Genomic DNA, 22434 nt, shown 5'->3' with positions numbered 1-22434 from the left:
CTGTACAATGAAATTCAGCAAAGAGAGAGGTGGCAAAAGAAAAAGGTTTATAGTTGAGCTGAGTGTGAAGCTGGAGACCAAGAACAGCTAGTGAATCTGGAAGTGCATCGGATTATTGTGAAAAGAACTTAAGTCAGCAGAACATGTGCGTGAATGCAGAGTAACAGTGAATATGCAGGGAGCAGAGATACAGAAGGTAAATTCTTTTAAATATCTGGGGTCAACCATCCAAAGCAACAGACAGTGCACAAGAGAGATGAAGCAGAGAGTGCAGGGAGGGAGGTTCGAGTGTGTGGAGACGAGCGTCACGGGTGATTTGAAATGAGTACATCAGAGTTGCAGCTCAGATTAAGTGGCGTGCAGACAAAGAGAGGCAAGGCTGAGATAGTTTGGACATGTGCAGAGCAGGAATAGTGGACATACTGGACAAAGGATGCTGAAGATGGAGCTGTCAGGTAGGAGGAAAAGCAGAAGACCACAGAGGTGGTGCACGGATGTAGTGAAGGAGGACATGCAGATGGTTGGTATAACAGAGGATGATGCTACAGATTAAAGGAAGCACTTCTTTAAGATAGCTTCTTACTAAAGATTAGTGGAATACATACATAGGTAGAGTCCATCATTTCACTTTTAGCTTAGATGTTCAAGTTTCTAATTATTTTCCTCATAGAAGTGCACAGAAAAGAAAACAGAGTAATATCAGAATGACACAACAGCCACAAAAGCACAAATCCAAAAATCAGAAACAGATATCCAAGCTGACCTCACCTGATGCCACATGCACATAAAGCTGACCGTGTTTACTTCCATATGTGTTAGATGCTTCACACTGATAGAGGCCATTTAGATCAGAGGTCAAGCTCAGCAGTTGTAGCTTTGCACCATCTACTTTGACAGCAGACTGCAGCAATGACTGGCCAGATCTGGAAAAACATGAATGAGACTCAACATGAAATGTACAGAAAGAGCAGAAAAGTGTGAGTTGTGCTAAAAGTCAAACACATTTTGGTTATCAGCTCTTTGCAATAGATCTTTTCTTGCCCACAACAAGATTTTGTATTTTTTTAAATTTTCACCTAAATACAAAAATACATCCCACTTAACATGTTCAATTATTTTTGTGTGAAAACAAGCTTAATTTTAGTAAGATTTCAAACCACACTACTCTGGAGAGCGGCCCAGCTAACTCCCTGTTTAGCATCCTGTACGTCAATTTGTAACTCACAAGATTTTGATGTTTTTTATCATCTTTTGTGGAGCATTGATATGAGGATTTAACAGGACACATCTACTGTAAACAGCAGCAAATTCTGACGCCAGATGATAAAACTTCTCAATCCACTGTTAATTTACATTACTAACATGAGCAGAATGGGGTTGCTCTCTCAAGAGGCTCAGAATGAATTAATGCATCTTAAGAGCCACTTAAGATAAAACACCACTTAACTGTTTAAATGCATAAACACTGCATTTGCCAGGAATTCCTCACATCTATAATAATAGCGCTTTTTGAGAACCTCAAAGCGCTGTACAATACCACTATTCATTCACTCTCACATATTCACACACTGGTGGAGGCAAGCTACAGTTGTAGCCACAGCTGCCCTGGGGCAGACTGACAGAATCTAATGGATAAGCAGTGAACTACAGACAGAGAAGCCAAGAAGGACTGCTGAGTCACACTGTATCATTTTAGGACCCATTATTTCATTTCATTTCATTTAAATATGAACTGTTAATACATCCTATAACCTACTCTAAAGAACAAGTATGACTGGATGACTGCTTATTATTAGTCTAATCTAGAGTTGGATGTCTCGAGACCGGTCTTGGTCTCGAGACCACTTTTACGTGGTCTTGATCTCGTCTTGGTCTCGACGGACTTTTGTCTTGGTCTCGGTCTTGGTCTCGCTGTTTCGGTCTTGCCTTCTCAAATCGACATAGTGTTCGGGGGATTTGGAGTCAACCATCAGCGGAGCGGGGGGGTGGCTTACTGGGCTTAAGCCCGGGTCATTTTTTCAGAAGCATGGGGTCTTAGATGCCTGACTGACAACTGTATAAAACAAAAACAACACACGAAGCACAGAGCGCACCGTCGTAAATTCCCCCTAATTTTGGTATGATCCGAGCTCAGGCACTAGGCGACTGAGCTCAGCACCCATGTGAGCGAGGGGGGAGAAGCTGCTGCCTGCGAGTTTGCTGCAGACAGAGGAGAGCTTAAGTTTGACCAGGTACCAAAGAAAATCATTCGTACTGAACTAATAATGTAAATATGACGGTGTATCACAAAAGATTGATATCAAACTGATCACTTGGTTGCGTTACTTGCTCTTCGAGTGAATCAACAAATGGATAAATAAAAAGCCGAACAGCAATGCTGATTTTTTAGAGTCTTAGCTTACATTTCATATTTTCAGTTTTTACCCTCCACGGCTAAACAAACTCTCTAAATCGGTTTCAATTGTGTACTGATGTACACAACAATGGACATTAGAGGCTTCTTTCAAAGAAAAAACTCAGGTAGATGTTATTTTATATATTATGCTTTGGATGTTGTTCAGTATATCTATGCAAAACAAGAGGAATTTCAATACACAGCAGTATATTCACAGTTGAAACCAGATATTTACATACACTTTATGGAGAAAACATAAAAACTTTTTTTTTACCCTTAAACATCAATTTAGAGTAAACTTTTGTTTTAGATAAATAAATATTGAAATATCTTTTGAATTAGTTAAATGTCAGAATAAAAAGAGGGAGCTGTCTATTTTAATCACTTTCATCAAATGTAGGAGCACATATACACTAACTTTATTGTTAATTAATAAGAAAACTCCACACACCTGGCACACCTGTGGATGCATATAAGGCAAAACACAGAGCCTGTTTCTGTGACATGGGAAAATCAAGAGATGTCAACCAAAACACCAGGAAAAGAACTGTGGAGCTGCATAAGTGTGGCTCAATTTTGAATACAATTTGGTGCCATTTGCAATAAAGAAATACAGATAGTTTCTCTCTTTACTCTTAAAGTTAACAAATATGTTTTTATATTTATCAATCTAAAAAAAATAAACATTTAGTCTGATTTGATGTTACAATTTAAAAAAGTGCTTGTGTTTTTATCTGAAGAGTGTTTAAATATCTGATTTCAACTGTATATTTGATGATGTTGGTGTTTGGCTTGATTGTCAGCACAAAGAGGGAGAGAGAGAGGAACAGAGAGGGAGAGAGATGGAACAGAGAGGGAGAGAGAGGAACAGAGAGGGAGAGAGATGGAACAAGAGCAGGTGAGACACACATGTTAGTCAAATGGTTCTTTGCCAAAACTAATCAGAACATGTATCTAGTACCTAGTGTTTCTTTTTGGATACCATTTGTTACTTTTCAAATTCTATATTTATTAAGTTTTGCAGGCTTGTTTGCACAACAAGGCTAAATAATTATATAAACTTTTCTCAATCTAAATATTGTACTTTGGTAGAATTAAAAAATAAGTGTAGTGCAGGTCTATGATTATTTTTAGTGCTACTATCATCTAGTTCTTATTCTGGTTCTGTCTTGGTTACTGTTGTAGTCCTGTTTTAATACTGGATCAGTTCTGGGTCTGGTTGAATTGGGGTTTAGTCCCTGTGTCTTGATACAGGCCTGACTTTGTTCTGCCTTGCTGCTTAATTAAAAAACTAGTTTAAGGTGTCCTGCATATGTACTGTATATAGAATAGCATCTGGCTGCAGTTTAAAGACTTTCTTTGTCTCGGTCTTGGTCTTGGTCTCGTCTCGTCTCGGTCTCGTCTCAACTTGGTCTTGGTCTTGTCTTGGTCTCGATACCCTCTGATCTTGGTCTTGTCTTGGTCTCGGATTAGGCGGTCTTGACTACAAGTCTAGTCTAATCTCACATCTCTCCAACGGCGCCATCCATATGGGTCACCAACATTATCACCTTTTGTTTTTTGGATCTGAGAGGAACTCAGATTATCTCTCAGGAGTCTTTTCAGTTTCTGTCTGCTGAGCTGAAACAGGTTTACATAATCCTTCTCTAGAGTTCCCAGACAACCATTGTAACACCACAACAAAGGCAAGTAGTGTTCAGGTCTCCATACAACAGTACATATGCTTCGAGACAGGTTATAACTGGCCTGTTACAATTTTATTATACTAAACTCAACCTACTTATGTTTTAATATATATATATATATATCATTAACAAGACTGGCTACGGATACCGACTACGGAACGGAGCAGTTGTCAGCCACCTCCTGTACATGGATGACATCAAGCTGTATGCCAAGAGTGAACGAGACATCGATTCACTGATCCACACTACCAGGCTATACAGCAATGACATTGGAATGTCATTCGGACTGGAGAAGTGTAGTCGAATGGTATCAAAGAGAGGGAAGGTAGTCAGAACTGAGGGGATTGAACTACCAGAAGGCAACATTGCAGACATAGAGGACAGTTACAAGTACCTGGGGATCCCACAGGCGAATGGGAACCATGAAGAGGCCGCTAGAAAAGCTGCAACCACCAAGTACCTGCAGAGGGTCAGGCAAGTCCTGAGGAGTCAGCTGAATGGTAAGAACAAGATCCGGGCCATCAACACGTACGCCCTGCCCGTGATCAGGTACCCTGCTGGGGTAATAGGCTGGCCAAAGGAGGAGATAGAAGCCACTGACATAAAGACAAGAAAGCTCCTTACCATGCATGGAGGGTTTCACCCCAAGTCCAGCACCCTGAGGCTGTACGCTAAGCGGAAGGAAGGGGGCCGGGGACTGGTGAGTGTCAGCACCACAGTCCAGGATGAGACAAGGAACATCCAAGAATACATTGGGAAGATGGCCCCAACTGACCGAGTGCTCAGTGAATACCTCAGGCAGCAGAAACCCAAGAAAGAGGATGGAGACGAGGAACCATCATGGAAGGACAGGCCCCTGCACGGTATGTACCACCGGCAGATAGAGGAGGTGGCTGATATCCAGAAATCCTACCAGTGGCTGGACAAAGGTGGACTGAAAGACAGCACAGAGGCACTAATCATGGCAGCACAAGAACAAGCTCTGAGCACAAGATCCATAGAGGCTGGGGTCTATCACACCAGGCAAGACCCCAGGTGCAGGCTGTGTAAAGATGCCCCAGAGACAATCCAGCACATAACAGCAGGGTGCAAGATGCTAGCAGGCAAGGCATACATGGAACGCCATAACCAAGTGGCCGGCATAGTGTACAGGAACATCTGTGCTGAGTACAACCTGGAAGTCCCGAGGTCAAAATGGGAGATGCCCCCAAGGGTGGTGGAGAATGACCGAGCTAAGATCCTGTGGGACTTCCAGATACAGACGGACAAAATGGTGGTGGCTAACCAACCGGACATAGTGGTGGTAGACAAACAGAAGAAGGCGGCCGTAGTGATCGATGTAGCGGTTCCGAATGACAGCAATATCAGGAAGAAGGAACACGAGAAGCTGGAGAAATACCAAGGGCTCAGAGAAGAGCTCGAGAAGATGTGGAGGGTGAAGGTAACGGTGGTCCCCGTGGTAATCGGAGCACTAGGTGCGGTGACTCCCAAGCTAGGCGAGTGGCTCCAGCAGATCCCGGGAATAACATCGGAGATCTCTGTCCAGAAGAGCGCAGTCCTGGGAACAGCTAAGATACTGCGCAGGACCCTCAAGCTCCCAGGCCTCTGGTAGAGGACCCGAGCTTGAAGGATAAACCGCCCGCAGGGGCGTGCTGGGTGTTTTTATATATATATACACATATATGTATATTATTGTTAAACAATCAACAACTGTTGCAAGTGACCTTCACATTACTTTTAAATTTATTTTGTAAATTTCCATGCGAGCAGCCCAGGAGAATTTTCAGGCTGCTCTTTAACACTCTGACGCTGGTCTCTCAATCTCCCGTTGGAGAGCCGCGAGCCTCCCCATGATGGTATCAAACTTCTGTTCCATGGTGTTGTCATTCTTTTGATTCTGAGACCTCACAACTGCAGTGATCCTGATGTATCCCCCCATACGCTTAATGGTGTTATTTTGAGCCTTCACAGCAGCTGTAAGCGTCTCCAAGGTGTTAACCATATTACGTTCGTTGTGAGAGGTCGCGCCTCGTCCCATCGCTTCGATTCCAGCGGGCAGCCTTGGGGGGGTTTGAACAGCCGGTTCCGCTCTCTTATTTCTCCGATAAACCAGGACTAAGCCAACTCCGATCAGCAAGAACCCTGTTATCACGGTTCCGAATAGATAGATATCTTCAGCGTCCTCGATCGACAGTCCCGCCAGGCACATGACCCTCCAGTTCTGCCACCTGTCCATAGTGTAACCGGCAGGGAAAGTCCCTCCAGGGCACTCGGGCTCTCCCGAGCCCAGACTTCTCGTTGAGAAAAGGGTGTCAATAGCATTCAGAGACCAGTTGATCAAATCCATAATTCTCTTTAGGTTTTAGAGAACGACAGTGAGAGAGTGTTCCAGGGAAAGTAATGCACACGAGACAAGACAAGGACATAGAGGCTAAGCAGGGAAGATAAGGGTAAGGAGGAGAGGAGAAAAGTGCGACCGCCTTCGCTGAGAGCCAGTGGTAACTGTAACAGTTACCACTGTGTAACAGCAAATACCTTAGAATTAAAGCATTTTAAGAACTGCATGGCAGCAGTCATTATTGCCTGTGAAGCTAGGAGTGTACATATTTTTGTTTATGTTGAATAAATAAGTAACAAGTGGATGAAGGGACTGTATAAAAAAAACATCAAAAACATTATCATCAATAGTCACGGGACACTGAAATCTTTCCAAATGACTGAATTTGATACTTTATTTACTATGTGGGCTTTTCCATTTGAGTAGCCTACAACATTTCTTTCAGTTTTATTCATTGTTATGTGAGGAACCAACCATGATTTATTATAACATCTACTTAACGAGAGTGTCTGTGATGTAGTAGCTCATCTGGATCATTATCCGTTTGTGTAATGCTGAAGTACAGAAACAAAGTGATAAGTTCTGTTGGCTCTGCTTGGCTTTATTGTAAAAATGAATGACTATTAAAATCCACTGAGAACTGAAAAAGAGTCTCAAACCAGTAGTGATTGTTGTGAACCAACATGTTCTCATCCCAAAGCGTAATATTTTATGCTATGTGACAAATTGTCAGTATGTTACGCTTTTGGTCACATATGACCCAGTTTGAGTGAGGAACCATTACATAATAATCATGTGCGTATTTCACTAAAATGTGACCAACACTCAAGGAGTAAAAATATTTGAAGTTTAGACATATGATCGATGTCTCACCATGAGTCATCACTCATTCTTTTAACATATGACTGACTTTACTCAACATCCAACTGTGCTATGGTCAATGGCGTGTCCAGCGGGGTGGCCTGGGGGGGCACAGGCCACCCCCCAAACCAGACTGGCCACCCCAGGTGCCACCCCAAAGGCAAAACAATAAAATTCAATCAAATATCAAATGTCCGATTATGTTTTCACGGTGACACTCAGATATCCGAGTGTAAGTGAATGCAGCATCGCTTCTGCGCTATGCGCATCACGTTAGCAAAGGTAGGAGAGCCAAGCGCGAAAGACGTCACTGCAGGAAACAATTTTTCGGTGAAAGAAAATGAGGACAGAATAAATGTCCCGGTAAGTAATATCAAGTTTGTTGAGTTTAGTAAACTTCGGTGAAATTAGAATACCAAGGAAAAAAATAACACTTAAAGAATTATTGCAGCTGTGGAATATTTCAGACAGTATGCTACTGAGGGCAGCTAACATAAGAGTTATGCGTTATAAGATATAATCTAAGTCGTAACATTGCTGTATGGGGCTGCAGATTTGGTTGCAGGTTAACATAGCTGGACTGGCCATCGGGCATACCGGGCATATCCCCAGTGACTTATTTTTTTTATTTTTTTTGTAATGGCATGAACAATGAGAGGTGGTGGATTGGCCAGATGCAGGTCGATGTGTAGAAATAACTCCGTTGTTTGGTGGTGGCTATGACGGGGCTTCCACAGAGGCAACAGGTGGATGAGGGAAGGGGAGGCAGGAGGAGAGACCCGAAGCAGCCACCAGTCCGAGTGTCAGGTGAACTGAACTTCAGGTAAGAAGTTATGACCTGCAGTCTATCTGGGTCAGATATAAACCAAGTTTAGGTGGAGTTTATTTTCATGTTGCTGACTTTTTACTGTCAGTTGCAATAACTCATACTGCGTTCTAGCCAGTTTGACGGAGTTTTTATACAGCTGGGTGGGTGCTATGATGTTACTGATAGTGAACTTTATTTTATTCATAAGGTTAGTAGAGTTGCCAACGGCTCCTTAAAAAAATGGAATGGTCCCTCATTCAGAGAAAATATTACACGTTTCGTATTGAGCTGAGAAGAGACGCAGTTTGTCCCGGACTTTAGCTAGAATGGAAAAAAGACACAAAGCTGGATTTATTCTGTCTTTATGCTGCACAGCTGCCTCTTCTCTCATTCTCTCCCCCTCCCTCTCCTGTTGCTACTTCAATCATGAAACTGATCAATGATCAGCTGATCGGCTTTTCTCTCTTGTTTATCGCCCACTTTGCGCCAGAAAGAGGAAACCAGCAGATGTTGCGCTAAACAACAGCAGCACGTTTAAGCTTGATCGGCTGTTGTTAGAATGTATTTAATATTAATTTCTAGTATCAGCTGATGTTTGCTGGAGCCACAGCTGTAAAGCTGCTGGTCATGATGTCTGTTTAGATATGTGGTGAGAGGGAAACATGAAGATGAAACCAGGAGATGTCCTTACTGAACCATCAGAGCTGAACAGGTGATGGAGAAACAGGTTTACCTTTTAGGTGACATGAATGAGTTGAAGGGAAGTTATGAACTGTTTCTGAGAGACAAATAACACCAGGATCCTTTTTTATGTAGCAGACAGCTGGCAACTGTGCAGGGGCGGGTCTAGCAAAGTTTTGCCAGGGGGCCAGGTAGGGCATTAACAGGGAAAGGTGGGCACAAAGAAATACTTTTCTTTCTTATTCTCATTTAAAATACCTAGTTTTTATTAAATAATTATCTAAATCTTACAACCAAAGTTTTTATCTGACGTAAAATGTATAGAAATCATACATATACCAACAATACTGTACATCACTGTCACAACAGGGTTTGTTTTCAGTCAAAGTCTTTATGGCTTTACTACCTGGTGGGTCGGTCTGTAGTAAAAATGCCCAATTTTTTTGTCCCAGTCCAGCCCTGCAGGTTAATACTGGCAGTGTCACCATGCCAGCTGACTGTATTTTATCATCAGCCAGTGTTGTTCTTTATCAATATTACCAAAGTTTACAATAAGGCAGCATAGAAAGTATTTACTTGCTTTCAGGTTTCATTCAAATGTTAGTCTTTTCAGTTGTTTCCCCACTTTTTTCCTGTTTCAAAATCAAACACCAGTTTGTGAGAAGATTATCTTCTTTTTTTAACAGGCAGATAAAGTTTTGCATTGGCATTGGCTAATTTGTCAATTGTTTGTTACAAATGTTCGTATTTTAATTTTCAAAAATGTTTTTGCCCAAAACATATGTGCACTATATGTCAGTAAAAATACTATGCAAATATTGCTGTCCTTGACTGCTGAGTAAACACTGACAAAGCACTGATTGTATCTCTTGTACTTTATCAACGCAGTATCTAAAAACTTTGCACCGTAGTGGTTAAAATCTCATTCTAATAAGAGTTAAAAGTGCATTTGGTTATTAGGTTTATAGGATTATTGAATTATGGTTAAGGGTTGGTAGAATTTTTTTTTAAAACATTATCTGCCAATTAAATCTGCCACCCTTCTCCAAATCTGTGCCCCTACCTGGCCCCCCCAACAAAAATTTTCTAGACACGCCACTGTACACAGATGGTCTGAATTTGTGAAGCGAGTGGTATCGCATTTATCGAAGTCGGCTCCTCGTTGTTTTTTCTAAGCCACGATTAGGCTCATTGAGAGCAGGCATGTGCATGCAGACAGTGTTTGTTTTTACATCTGGTGGGTAACGTCCCTCCCTATATTTTTGGAACAGTACCTCTGAAGCTTGATTTAGATTTCTGCAGGAAATTTACGTTCTAACTTCAGATGTAACACCTCTTAACACTAAACCGGTCCATCATGCTGTTGTTTCCAGTTACAGCGTATATTTCCTGCTGAAGCATATTTCAGGCATAAGACAGAAACATTACAAAAATATACACCTGCAGGCCACTCTATTGTCTTTATTTGACTAAATGCACTAAATTGCTGCCACAAGCTTTTGAACACATGTACCTAATAAAGTGGCTGGTGAGTGTCCTCAGTCCCAGCTCGGATACAGATGTGTCGGTGTGTCTTTGTTCCCTGCAGTAGTGCCCTCTCCAGCTCAGTCATCATCCACATACCCCAGGACACTGTCCGAGCCAAAGAGATCATCGCCTACGTCAACACGCTGAAGACTCAGGTCAGCTATTACGCAGAGAGGCTGTCTCAAGCTGCCAAAGACCAATCGGCCAGCGGACTGGAGTGGACGCTCGCCAGTCTGGTTGACAAGGTACTAAAAGTGTTTGACGTTACGTGGGGACGCTTCATATTTCATTCATACCCTCTTCCTTTCAGACCCGTCAGCTGGTGGCAGTGTGCGGCTGCAAGCTGCTAGCTTCAGCTATTTAGGCCCTGAACGCAGTACGAGTACATCGCAACCAAAGCTTCTCCTTCCGCTGAGTCTGAACAAGTAGTGCTCCGCAATGACAAGGATACGCTGAGAGCAAAGTACAGCGGTCACAACAGCCAGTCGTCACTGCACGTGGACTGGCACGAAGAGGAGTGGGTGAGTTGATCAGCAGTTATTGGCTGTTTTCTGATTCCAGATTTTTTATTTCTTTAGCATGACAACAGACAAGCTTAGTTTCTTGGCACACATTGTGGATACAGCTTGATATCTTAACTACACTCTGAACTCTGTTTTTCTTTTCTTGTTGCTTCTTCTTCTTCTTGAGTCATCCCTCTCATGTTGATTTCCAGCTCAGGTCACTCCTTACTTTTAAGAAGTTGGAGGATTCGTGAGCAGATTTTTCCTTCACCATATCAGCCGACTTTATTCTATGAGAAAATACTCTTAAATGACTCGTCTTTAAAAAGTGTTCAGTGTTTTATGTCTGGTCTGTGTGTCATCTTTGTCTTTACAATGTTGCAGCAATACTTTAGTAATGATATGATATGATATGATATGATATGATATACCTTTATTAGTCCCACAAGGGGAAATTTAAATGTTGGTTTAGTGTAAGCTCAGCTTTTTAACTAATGTAAGAAGTGTTATGACTGACTCGTTTTTAATACCTAAATCTGGCCTCAGTGCACAAACCTAAATGAATCGGTACATATGAAAGCGCCCAAGTCACGAGCTGTGTTCAAGGACATGGATAAAACAAAAAGGTTCAAATTTGTGCCCAAAAACCCCACAAATCAGTGTCACTGTTTTAAAATCTGCTGCGAGACCGCTCTAAATGTCAGCTTTTTCTTTACGTAAAGACTGGGGTCTGTAACATATCAGCTCGTTTCTTATTTATTAAAGAACATGCCTGACACCAGGCTTTTGAGTTAACGGCTCCATTCGATCTCTGCAAGTATTTTTAAGTATTTTTAGGTTCTTTCCAGCAGGATTTGTGGCTAGTTCTGGAGCTTGACCCTAAAAGATTTCAGTGTGTCGGTGCTTCTGCTTTCCCTGTTGTCCTTCTCTTCCGTCTTTATTTCTGTTTCTGTCAAATTTAAAAACAACTGCACTCTGAAATACACACTCTTTGCAAGATGTTGTCTAAACTAGTGGTTGGAAGGCATATTTGTGTTTGGTCTCTGATGGTTTATTTACACTTTTTGCAGGCCACGCCCACGGACTACAGCGCCATGATGAGCAACAAAGCCAAGAAGTCTATTGACTTCCTTCTGATGCAGGACACCGCCCCGACGATAGCCACGGACGTGTCACTGCAGTACCGCCTCGACATCGTCTTCTGCCAAACGGTCACCTACACATATTTTAATTATTGTATGTCTGAGCTGATGCGTTTATCCTGGAGTGACTCAGAGTGAAGGAGAAGGCCAAGAAGAAGTGTAAATATCATAGAAGCAAGGAGTTCAGAGCTCTACGACTTAGTGTCTTTATGGTATTTATGTGTGTAATGGAGACCAGGGGTTCCATTACCCTTACTTGTATTTTTATTAATTGACTGACTGATTTGTATTTAAAAACCGTAATGAAGAAAAACACACACTGGTTGATTGTGATTCTTTATTAGGCTTTTTGGGTTGTTATTTAAGTGACTCGTTAAAGGTGAAGAGACAGGGGGACTGGCCATCCTACCTGTGTCAGGAAAAGAACCTGTGTTAGAGCTGTTCACATTTAATCATTTGTCTGTAACCTAAATTAGTTGTATATGTAAAAAGAGAAGTGTTAACAGTACTCACTTTGTAAAGAGTAAAAGCAGCTCAATCACCTGCTTATGAGCTCCTGGAGAAAACCAATGTGCCAGGCTAGGGGAGTGTGTTGGAGTGATTTTGTTAAAAGTTGTCATTATTGTGCTTGGACCTTGTCTTGAACTGTATGTTCAGATATTTTCTGTTCCTCCCCCACATGTAGGATGTTGGGGATGTTACTAGCTATAGTTTTCAACTGCAGGCACAATCTATGTAAGATTCTGGTTTCCTTATTTGGTAAGGAATGTTCACTTCCTGCCCTTTATGGGCTCACCATGTAAATGGTGGACTGTTAGAGAGGTTAAGCCATATACGAGGTTGAGGGGAGATGACCCTTTTATGACTAGAGATGCGGTTAAAACGTTTGTAAGCAGGAAGTCACGTATACAGACACACATACACTCTCTCTCACTCACACACACACACACACACACACACACACACACACACACACACACACACACACACACACACACACACAGTGCCTTAGCTTTTACCACACAACATATGGGGTTTACAATGGGCGGTTGTGTAACTGTTTTCATTCAATAAAAGGCTGCGAGTGGAGGCTGGAGTTGGAGTTGTCTGAGTTTGGGTGTAGAGCTTGCAACTCTGAGAATCCGACCAGGCTTCCCCTGCACAAGTAAAAACCAATCGAACTCTGATTGTCTTACTTTGTTCTGAGTCAGCGAGGGCTGAAACCTAACTGTGTGGTTAAGGTGTTTTAATGCAGCGGTCCCCAACCGCCGGGCCACGGACCGTCGTTTGGTCGAGAGATGAGGCTCGGGTGTGAAATGTATGGTTTTCAGAGTTTTTATCGTTTTTTATCGTTATTTTGTTATCGTTTTTATCGTTAACTCTGTTTTCCTGGGTCTTTCACGTGTGTTATGAATAAATCTTCTTTTTTTCCGGTATCGGTACTAGTTTTATTTTGTTGTATTTATCTGTGACACCTTAAAGGCCGGTCCGTGAAAATATTGTCGGGCATAAACCGGTCCGTGGCGCAAAAAAGGTTGGGGACCGCTGTTTTAATGTATATAGAAGATACTGAAGTTTATATGTTATGGAGTTATTTATAGGACTTGTTACAAATCTTCATATGTCTGTGTTGGTTATATTGTAGTGGTTTTCTTATGGGGAGGGTTTTGTTTCCCTTTGGTTTGCTGACCCCCAGACTTGTCTATTCCAGATGCTCACCTGAATCAGGTAGAGTATAACAGGAAGCCATTTGCTTTTCAGAAGGGTTGGATTCTTTGCTGTATCACCATGTGTTCTCATTAATAAAGTACATTTTACTCCAGTCTCGTGCTATTTTAGTGGAAGTGACCCATGACCGTCGGCCAAAACTGACAATATGACTATTAAAAGTCTGAGTAATACTGTAATTTTCTGCTGCTCATTCCTGTGCAATATCCCATCTGACCTCCCGTCATATTTCTTTTCAAGATTTTCTTATTTAATCACTAGTGTACATATATTTATAGATACATATATATATATATATATATATATTTTTAGTCATCTTTTCTCTTTTACCACGTCTCTCTAATATTTTGCTCTTTACTATTTTTCTATTTTTTATTTTATTATATTTTATTATATTTTCTTCTACTGTACCATGCTGCTGAGTGACTGCTGCTCGTCAAACACATTTCATTGCAATGTTGACCCTGTGCTAACTTGCATATGACAAATAAAACTGAAAACTGATAAAACTGAAAACAGTAAAGGCAAAGGGAACACATCAAGTAAGGATTTCACACTCCCACTCACAACGGCACTTTCAAAGCATAAAGCCAAATATTTCAAAATTTCATTTTGAAGCATTTTAAAAATGAATGTGTTTGAGTTTCATTGCTCCAAAGTAATGTTTTCATATAAGCAAGATAACAACCAGTTTGCAACCATGTAAGTACAGTCCTCTATTGTGAACAGACGTGTTGGCAATCTGTCTGCGTTTATAAATTAGACAACAGTTATTTGCAGATCTTCATCAATCTGCCTGAGAGTGATTGCAGTCAGTCTGAGTTGGACTGCAACTGTTTTGAGTCAGGTTGCCTCCAAGGAGGCAGTTTATTATTTTCCTTTCCTAGTTGGACAGATGGCTGTTGTTTTGTTTTTACTGTAGTGTGCTGGGCCATTAATGGCTCAGGGGCTGCAGCGTATCCGCGCCAACACCTAAGGCCAACGTGGAATCACCGGTCAGACTAACATAAAGAAAGAATCTGTTAAATTACACATTTGTATTCATTAAGTCACAGACAATGAAAACAAGCAGAAATCAAGATGTAATATTTTTATAATTTTATTGATGTTAAATTAAAGTCCCAGCTTAGTTATGTTATCAGTGCAAGTCACTTCAATCTGTATAGCACCAAAGGAAACAATGGTGTTTTCAAGGTGCTTCACACTGTAAGGTAACAACTTACAGTATTAAAAAGAAAACCCCAAAAGAACAAACCCCTCTGAGCAAGCACGAGGCGACAGTGGGAAGGAAAAACTCCCTTTTAAGAGGAAGAAACCTTCGACAGAACCAGGCTCAGGGCGGGGTGGCCATCTGCCGCGACCATTCCTGGGGATTTCAAAAATGACTTGATCTGATCTAAATGTAAAACTAGCTCATTTAAAGTGTCCAGTGAGTTTTAGAAAATATTTTGCTGTTGATATCACGATGTCACTATAAAGTGGAAACTTTGTTTCTTCCCTTACACCTCCCAAAAAATGCCCGCACCGATGAGAAGCACTTAGATATGCAACTTGGTTCTGTGAATATCTTTCTTTTGAAAGTTTTAACAATATCTTCATCAAGATCTTGGAAGTTTAATTGCCAGAATGTCACCAAAGATGCATGCTTCCATCTTTTACAGAGGGATTTGAAAACCCTCTCGCTGAGTTTCTTGAACTTCTCTGGTGGGATTTTGTCGTATCTGGCCCTGATTTCAGTCCAGATTTTCATGGTAAGCCGGTTGGAGATAGCTTCAGCACTTTCAATGCTGAAGACTGTGCCTGATTTTTTTGAAACCTGGGAAATCAGTCCTTCCACAAAGATTTCCACTGAAAATCTGCATCTTTCTTTCTTTTCATATGATTCCAGTCTATCAGTAACTGTTACTGCCAACAGGTGTTCTTGGAATACTGAAGTAGTTATGATATTAAATATTGGTTGTTCCATTAAATTCATTGAATCCTCCTCCCCACTCCTCCCCATTTTCAATGATATTAGTGACAATTTATGTAATTTGTCACAAATATCAGTGAAAATCGCATTAGCAATGCAGTCAAAATAATTCTGCACTTTTCGGTCTAAATGCAAATCCATCCCCTTGAATTTGTCCAAGAGTAGATCCAACAAACGTTTTTGGTGAGAATGAGGGCACTTTAAAAGTTTACCAAGCTTTGAAAGCACAGCCTGAATTAATGTCTCTAACCATCTTTCAAAGTCTGTTTTTTCAGGTGGCTCACAGTCTACAGAAGATCTGTGATGCTGTATCTTTTTATATGACTCCGTTTGACTTACGTTTGTTAACGGTGGGATGCTGGCTTCATGTTCAACACAGGATTTCTGCTGCTGGGGATCTGGAATTGGATTGTTTTCTGCTTTTGCAGCACTGTGTTGGTCAGCATTTTGACAGCTTTCTTCTGTGTTAGCTGTTTCTTGGCTGTTAGCATCTATATTCTGTGCTGTATCAAACTCCTGCTCAGCAGAATCGTCCAAAAATTTCACAGGTGACAAAACCGTTTTGGGTTTTGCAGCACTGTGTTGGTCAGCATTTTGACAGCTTTCTTCTGTGTTAGCTGTTTCTTGGCTGTTAGCATCTATATTCTGTGCTGTATCAAACTCCTGCTCAGCAGAATCGTCCAAAAATTTCACACGTGACAAAACCGTTTTGCCAGTAGTGGTGTGGACAGAACAGTTTTCATGTACAGGGGAGTTCTGGGAAGACCTCAGCGGTGATACTGCTAGTGACTGTTCACACAGGTCCATTACGTCCTCTACAAAACCTACAAGCCGCTTAGCGGTGACGCAATCCGGATAGCCTGCGGTAAGCTCTAACAACTGCTTGTTCGAAAAACTACTGACCAAGTTATCCAAGAGGGATACCAAAGCATGTACTGTAGAATTATCCCCATTGGTCTGAACTGTTTCATCATTTGTCATTGTGTTACAGTTCGAGCTTGCCATTTCACTTTTTTGTTTTTTATGTCTAAAATGTTGTTTTGTGTTAAACTCCGTGTTTGAACGTTTAAAGCGCTGCTGTCCCGCTGTGTGAATGCGTTTCAACTGAACAGCCAGGTCTATATATAAGGTCGGTTTAAGGTTTCTTTGTAACGTCACCTGACGTTTCTTTGTAACGTCACCAGTCAAAGGACTGGCCCGCCCCGTCATAACGAAAGGGGCGGGACAAATCTGTTGCTTAGCAACTGAAAAAAAGGCACACCGCGCTGAATGCTACATCCGGCCTGCGACGGTACACCGCCTCCGCACCACCGTTTAAACATGAAGTGTGGATGTTAGAAGATCCCAAATATGGTGAGCTACTGGGAAATTACTCACGTTTTTGTTCTTGAGAGTGAGCGATAATAAGCGACATTTTATTGAGAAATTACAGTAGTCTGTCTACAAAAACTACAAAAATGACCTAAATAAGACAGAAGTACACATTCATTTTTATCGTTTTGTCAACAACAGGGCGCATGAGGTTTGTTCAGTATTTGTTGTGTCTACAAGGCTCAGGCGCCCCCATGAAGTGTCTTATTTGTATAGTTGAAAGCATTATAAAGGAACGCAAAACTAAATTACATATAATTATAATTCTTGGCACTTTCTGGTGTGTGTGAGTTAGTGTTTCTCTTTTATGATTTGTGGGTCCAGCATCAAATTCAGAATCCTTCCCATCACACATGAGGTCTTGAATAATCATCTTATTTTAAAGACCTTGTAGTTTGATAGTTTGCTCTCAGACTGTGGGCTTCCTTGTGGTTTTTAGGATATTTAGAAGTAGAAGGGGATCATCCTTCTGTGGAACCAGCTCCCAGTTTGAATGCAGGAGACGGACACTATCTCTACTTTTAAGATTAAGTTTCAAAGTTACCTTTTTGCCAACGCATATAGCTAGGGCTGAATCAGGTGACCATGAATCCTCCCTTAGTTACCCTGGGACTACCCTGCTGGGGGATTCCCACCATGTGTTTATACACCTCTCTGCATTCAATAATTAGTTCTTGTTCATCTCTGGCTCTCGTCCACAGTGTGTCTTTTGTCCCCTTTTTCGTCTCCTCATCCCCAAAGGGTCGCAGCGGGCTGCCCCTCTCTGACCGTGGTTCTGCCAGAGGGTGCTTCCTGTTAAAAGTGAGTTGTTCCTTCCCACTGTATTGAGGTTTTTTCTTTTTAATTGTAGACTTTCTACCTTACAATCTATACCACCTCGAGGAGACTGTTGTTGTGATTCAGCTCTGCATAAATACAATTAAATCGAATTAAGTGGGTTCAGCTGTTTTGTGAAATAAATGTGAGTGACATGGTAAGTAATAGCCTGCATGTAACTCATGGTAAGAAGAGCAATATCGCCCCCTCCTGGTTCAACCTTTTTTTCTTTGCAGTAATCTTTCCAATAATAATACATATGCACTAACCTCATGCTTGCTGTTAACAATAGCCTAAAGACACAAAATCAAGTTTAGTTTTTTCCTTAAGTTTATGTTTTTTTTTATATGGTTGGCATTTATTTTGTTTCTTTTTAATAATTAAATTGATTCTATTGATTGTTTGCCAAGCACTGAGGTCTCTGCTTAGACTGTGCTACTGGGATCACTGATTTAAAAATGAGGCAAAAGCACCAAAGTTGTGCTCAAAAATAGTACAGTGAGCTACAACCTGTTGCTGTAGTAATTCTAACACACTTATTGTTTTTAAATACATACATGTTTAGTTCTTTTAAACCTAATTATATATATTTTTTGCAAAAGTGTCACCTAAACACCCAAATATACGTAATTCAAAACTTACTTTAATTATTACCCATTTGGCTGGTAACATGGACCCAGTCTGATGGATAGTTACTGAACAGATAGTCTTTTCTTTAAAGGCTGCATTCAGAGCAAATCATTGTAAAAACAAGACAAGTAATAACTATAATACTAAACTACAATAGAGAGAAAATCCAGTAAATATAATTATATTATGTAAAAAATATACAAATATTTACCTCTAATTTAAAAAGACATTACAAGGGTACTAGTTTCATTTTAATCTAAACATAATCTAAATTGACACTAAATCAGTTTAAATATTACAGCTGAAGGTGATTTTAATAAATGTACTGCTGCTTGACTTTGTTTTACTACTGCAGTATAATTTATCATGTACAAAAGCTCCAAATGTTGTTTCTCTGACTTAATGTTCTGATGACGTTTGTGTTACTTTGCAGGAAATAGTCAGGACCCAGATGAACCTGTGCTGGAATTCAGTGTGGGTGAGTAATATGAGCATTTATGAAGGCTGTCCATGACCTGTAATTAAATTTAGCGTCATTAGTGCCACTCATTGCAAGTGACAGTGCACATGCTTTCAGCATGGAGTCTGCTCTTATGGTAGCAAAATAAATTCAGAAAATCTCCATCAAAAAGCAGCTCAGCAGCAGAAATATATATGGTCAGCTGGTTGTGAGTTAATGAGCATGTGAAATCAGTGTGAACATTTTGAAACAACAACTCTCCAACCTCGTAATTGTAAGACTGCCTGTGCAGCCACAGGAGCCTTCAGAGAGTCTTCCTGCTTGTCTCTTGGGTTGATTTGCTCGTGTTTTCTCACCCAGTCAATGACTGTAAAAGGGCTGGACTAATTGGAGGCAGGTGTAATTGATTGCACTGATATGCTAGTCTACTTATAGCCCACATTACAAACACTGCTGTGTTATTTTGTCTCTCAGTGCAGGTATGTAATGTGACAAAACCTCTAATGATCTGATATGTTTGGGATGGATGGGCTGTGAATTATATAGTGAATTGTCTTATTTTGTCGCTCTGTGCAGGCTTTCTACTTACAGGGTGGTGGGTCTCAGAGGACAATTGCTACCCCTGTTGAAGTGAACAACGTGTGGAGTGCAACTGGCTTTGTGGCATAGCTGGCTCTGGCCTTGGACTGTGTGTTTTTACTTTGTACCTAAATGGGACACTGGACTTTTAACTACTATTCATTGTGTTTATAAATAAAATTTTAGAATTTTATTGACTGTCATCTTTTTGCCCACGGTGGAGACGGTTGGTCAGACCTAGAATCTGTGTGCGTGTGTGTGTGTGTGTCTGTGTGTGTCATCAGCAGGGTTTTGCATAAAAGAGTGTGAGCAGGTCAAAAGGTCAATTCATTTATTGTAGTTTTATGGCAGCACCCTCTAGTGGCCTTGAAGCAAACAGTCTCCTAACTAAGCCATGGCATCTCTGGTCTCTCCTACTTTTGTGTGCTCTGCTGGAGGAGCAGCATTGGATCTAGTGATACTGAGTAAGCTGATTAGGACAGGCCTGGAGAAATGTGGTTTGCATGAAGTATCAGGAAAAAAACAACCTTGTATTGTAAAATAATAATACACGAATAATAAATACTTTTCATGACATTCAGATTTCTGGACTCACGAGTTCATAGAACATTAATGTTACGAAACATTGAGAAGTCTTAAAACTACATTGTATACTTATTATTTACTTTAATCAGATTTGACTGGTATTTTTAAACATTACGTTTTTGTTCCTTCAACTATTGTATTTAAGCTTATGACTCACTCACAGTATGTTTATATAACTGCCTAAAAAACGGTGAGGATGTGGCCGCAGTGGCTGAGAAGCAAGAACTTTGCTTTTTCTTTTTTTTTTCTTTTTTTTTTTTTTAATTGGGAAGCATAAATGAACATACCAGAAAACCCTGCACGAAGGAGCCATATTTGTTTTTTGTGTGTGCATAAGATGACGCTTTAGTATTATTACACATATGATAAGGATGTTAGCATGCAACACACAAACTCAAGTGGTGTTGCCAAGATAGTTGCTGACTGGCAAGAAACTTCTAGAAGAAATCTGGTGACAGTCCAAAGCACAAATTAGATATTCACTGAGATATTCAACATCTCTTTATCTCAGTCGGTGATCCCCACATGCTTCAAAGAGTCCATCATTGTTCCTGTCCCGAAGAAACCCCACCCTGCTTCTCTCAATGACTATCGCCCTGTAGCCCTCACCTCAGTAGTGATGAAGTGCTTTGAACGCCTGGTCAGAGACTTCATCATTTCTTCACTACCAGACACACTGGACCCACTACAGTTCGCTTACCGTCCAAATCGTTCCACAGACGATGCCATCTCTCATCTCCTCCACACATCACTCACTCACTTGGACACTAGAAGGGGGAATTATGTTAAAATGCTCTTCATAGACTACAGCTCTGCATTTAACACCATAATTCCCTCCACACTCACCACCAAGCTGGAGCATCTGGGACTCAGCTCATCTATCTGTCAGTGGATCTCCAACTTCCTAACTGGCAGACCACAGGCAGTAAGGATGGGCGGACATGTCTCAGCCTCCACCACTCTCAGCACTGGAGCCCCCCAGGGGTGTGTTCTGAGCCCCCTGCTGTACTCTTTGTACACATATGACTGTGTGGCCACTACCAGCTCCACCACCATCATCAAGTTTGCTGACGACACCGTCGTGGTGGGCCTGATCTCTGATAACAACGAGACGGCCTACCTGAAGGAGATTAGGAATCTGGAGAACTGGTGCCAGAGGAACAACCTCCTTCTAAACGTCAGTAAGACAAAGGAGCTGATAGTGGACTTCAGCACTAAGCAGGAGAGGAACTACCAGACCCCCGTCATCAACGAGTGCCCAGTGGAGAGAGTGGACAGCTTCAAATACCTCGGAGTTCACATCACGCAGGACCTGTCATGGTCCTGTCACATCAACACCGTGGTGAAAAAGGCCCGACAGCGTCTCTACCACCTCAGACGCTTGAGAGACTTCCAACTGCCCTCCAAGGTGCTCAGGAACTTTTACTCGTGCACCATAGAGAGCATCCTGGCGGGAAACATCTTAACCTGGTTCGGGAACAGCACCATGCAGGACAGACGAGCTCTACAGAGGGTTGTGCGGTCAGCTGAGCGCACCATCCGCTCCGAGCTCCCTGACCTGCACTCAATCTACAGCAGGCGGTGCTGGACCAAGGCCAGGAAGATCGTGAAGGACCTCAGCCATCCCAACAACAGACTGTTCTCTCTGCTGAGGTCAGGAAAGCGATTCCGCTCCCTGAAGACCAACACAGAGAGACTGAGGAGGAGCTTCTTCCCGCAGGCGATACGGTCTCTCAATCACACCACCACACAGTACTGACCCACACATGTGGTTCTTACACACACACTGGACTTTCTGGACTTTGGTTTTGCACAACACTGGTCACTATATTCTTCATTTCCGGTTAATACTTGTACAGCTGCTGTTATTGTGTATATATTTATTTATATTTAGATTTCTTCATACATTCTTATATAGTTCTATATTGTGTATTGTGTATTTTGTTGTACAGTTATTTTATTTTCAACTTTAATTTATATACACTCAACAAAAATATAAACGCAACACCTTTGTTACTGCTCCCATTCCCCATGGGATGGACGTAGAGACCTAAAATTCATTCCAGATACACAATATAACCATCCCTCCCAAACAGTGGTCACAAATCAGTCCAAATGTGTGGTAGTGGGCACATCTGCTATATTGAGATAATCCACCCCACCTCGCAGGTGTGCCACATCAGGATGCTGATCTGACATCATGAGTAGTGCACAGGTGTACCTCAGACTGCCCACAACAAAAGGCCACCCTGGAATGTGCAGTTTTTTGCGCTATTGGGGGTCTGGGGACCCAGAACCGGTCAGTATCTGGTGTGACCACCATTTGCCTCATGCAGTGCAACACATCGTCGCA

The 22434-nt window shown here is 41.5% G+C and overlaps 1 protein-coding gene across 1 annotated transcript in view; it reads right to left on the bottom strand.

Annotated features, from left to right (window-relative positions):
• Positions 1–22434, bottom strand: part of LOC113008504 (poliovirus receptor-like) — a 77467-nt gene that overhangs the window by 3723 nt on the left and 51310 nt on the right. Inside the window, exon 5 of the mRNA XM_080290675.1 lies at positions 769–923. Coding sequence (XP_080146801.1) covers positions 769–923 — 155 coding nt within the window. The remainder of the gene's footprint in view (positions 1–768; positions 924–22434) is intronic.

This window comes from Astatotilapia calliptera, chromosome 16 (assembly GCF_964374335.1).
Source record: "Astatotilapia calliptera chromosome 16, fAstCal68.1, whole genome shotgun sequence".
In the NCBI taxonomy this organism is placed as follows: domain Eukaryota; kingdom Metazoa; phylum Chordata; class Actinopteri; order Cichliformes; family Cichlidae; genus Astatotilapia; species Astatotilapia calliptera.
The sequence above is the reverse complement of the archived record's forward strand: the minus strand, read 5'-3'. Positions and strand labels throughout refer to the sequence as shown.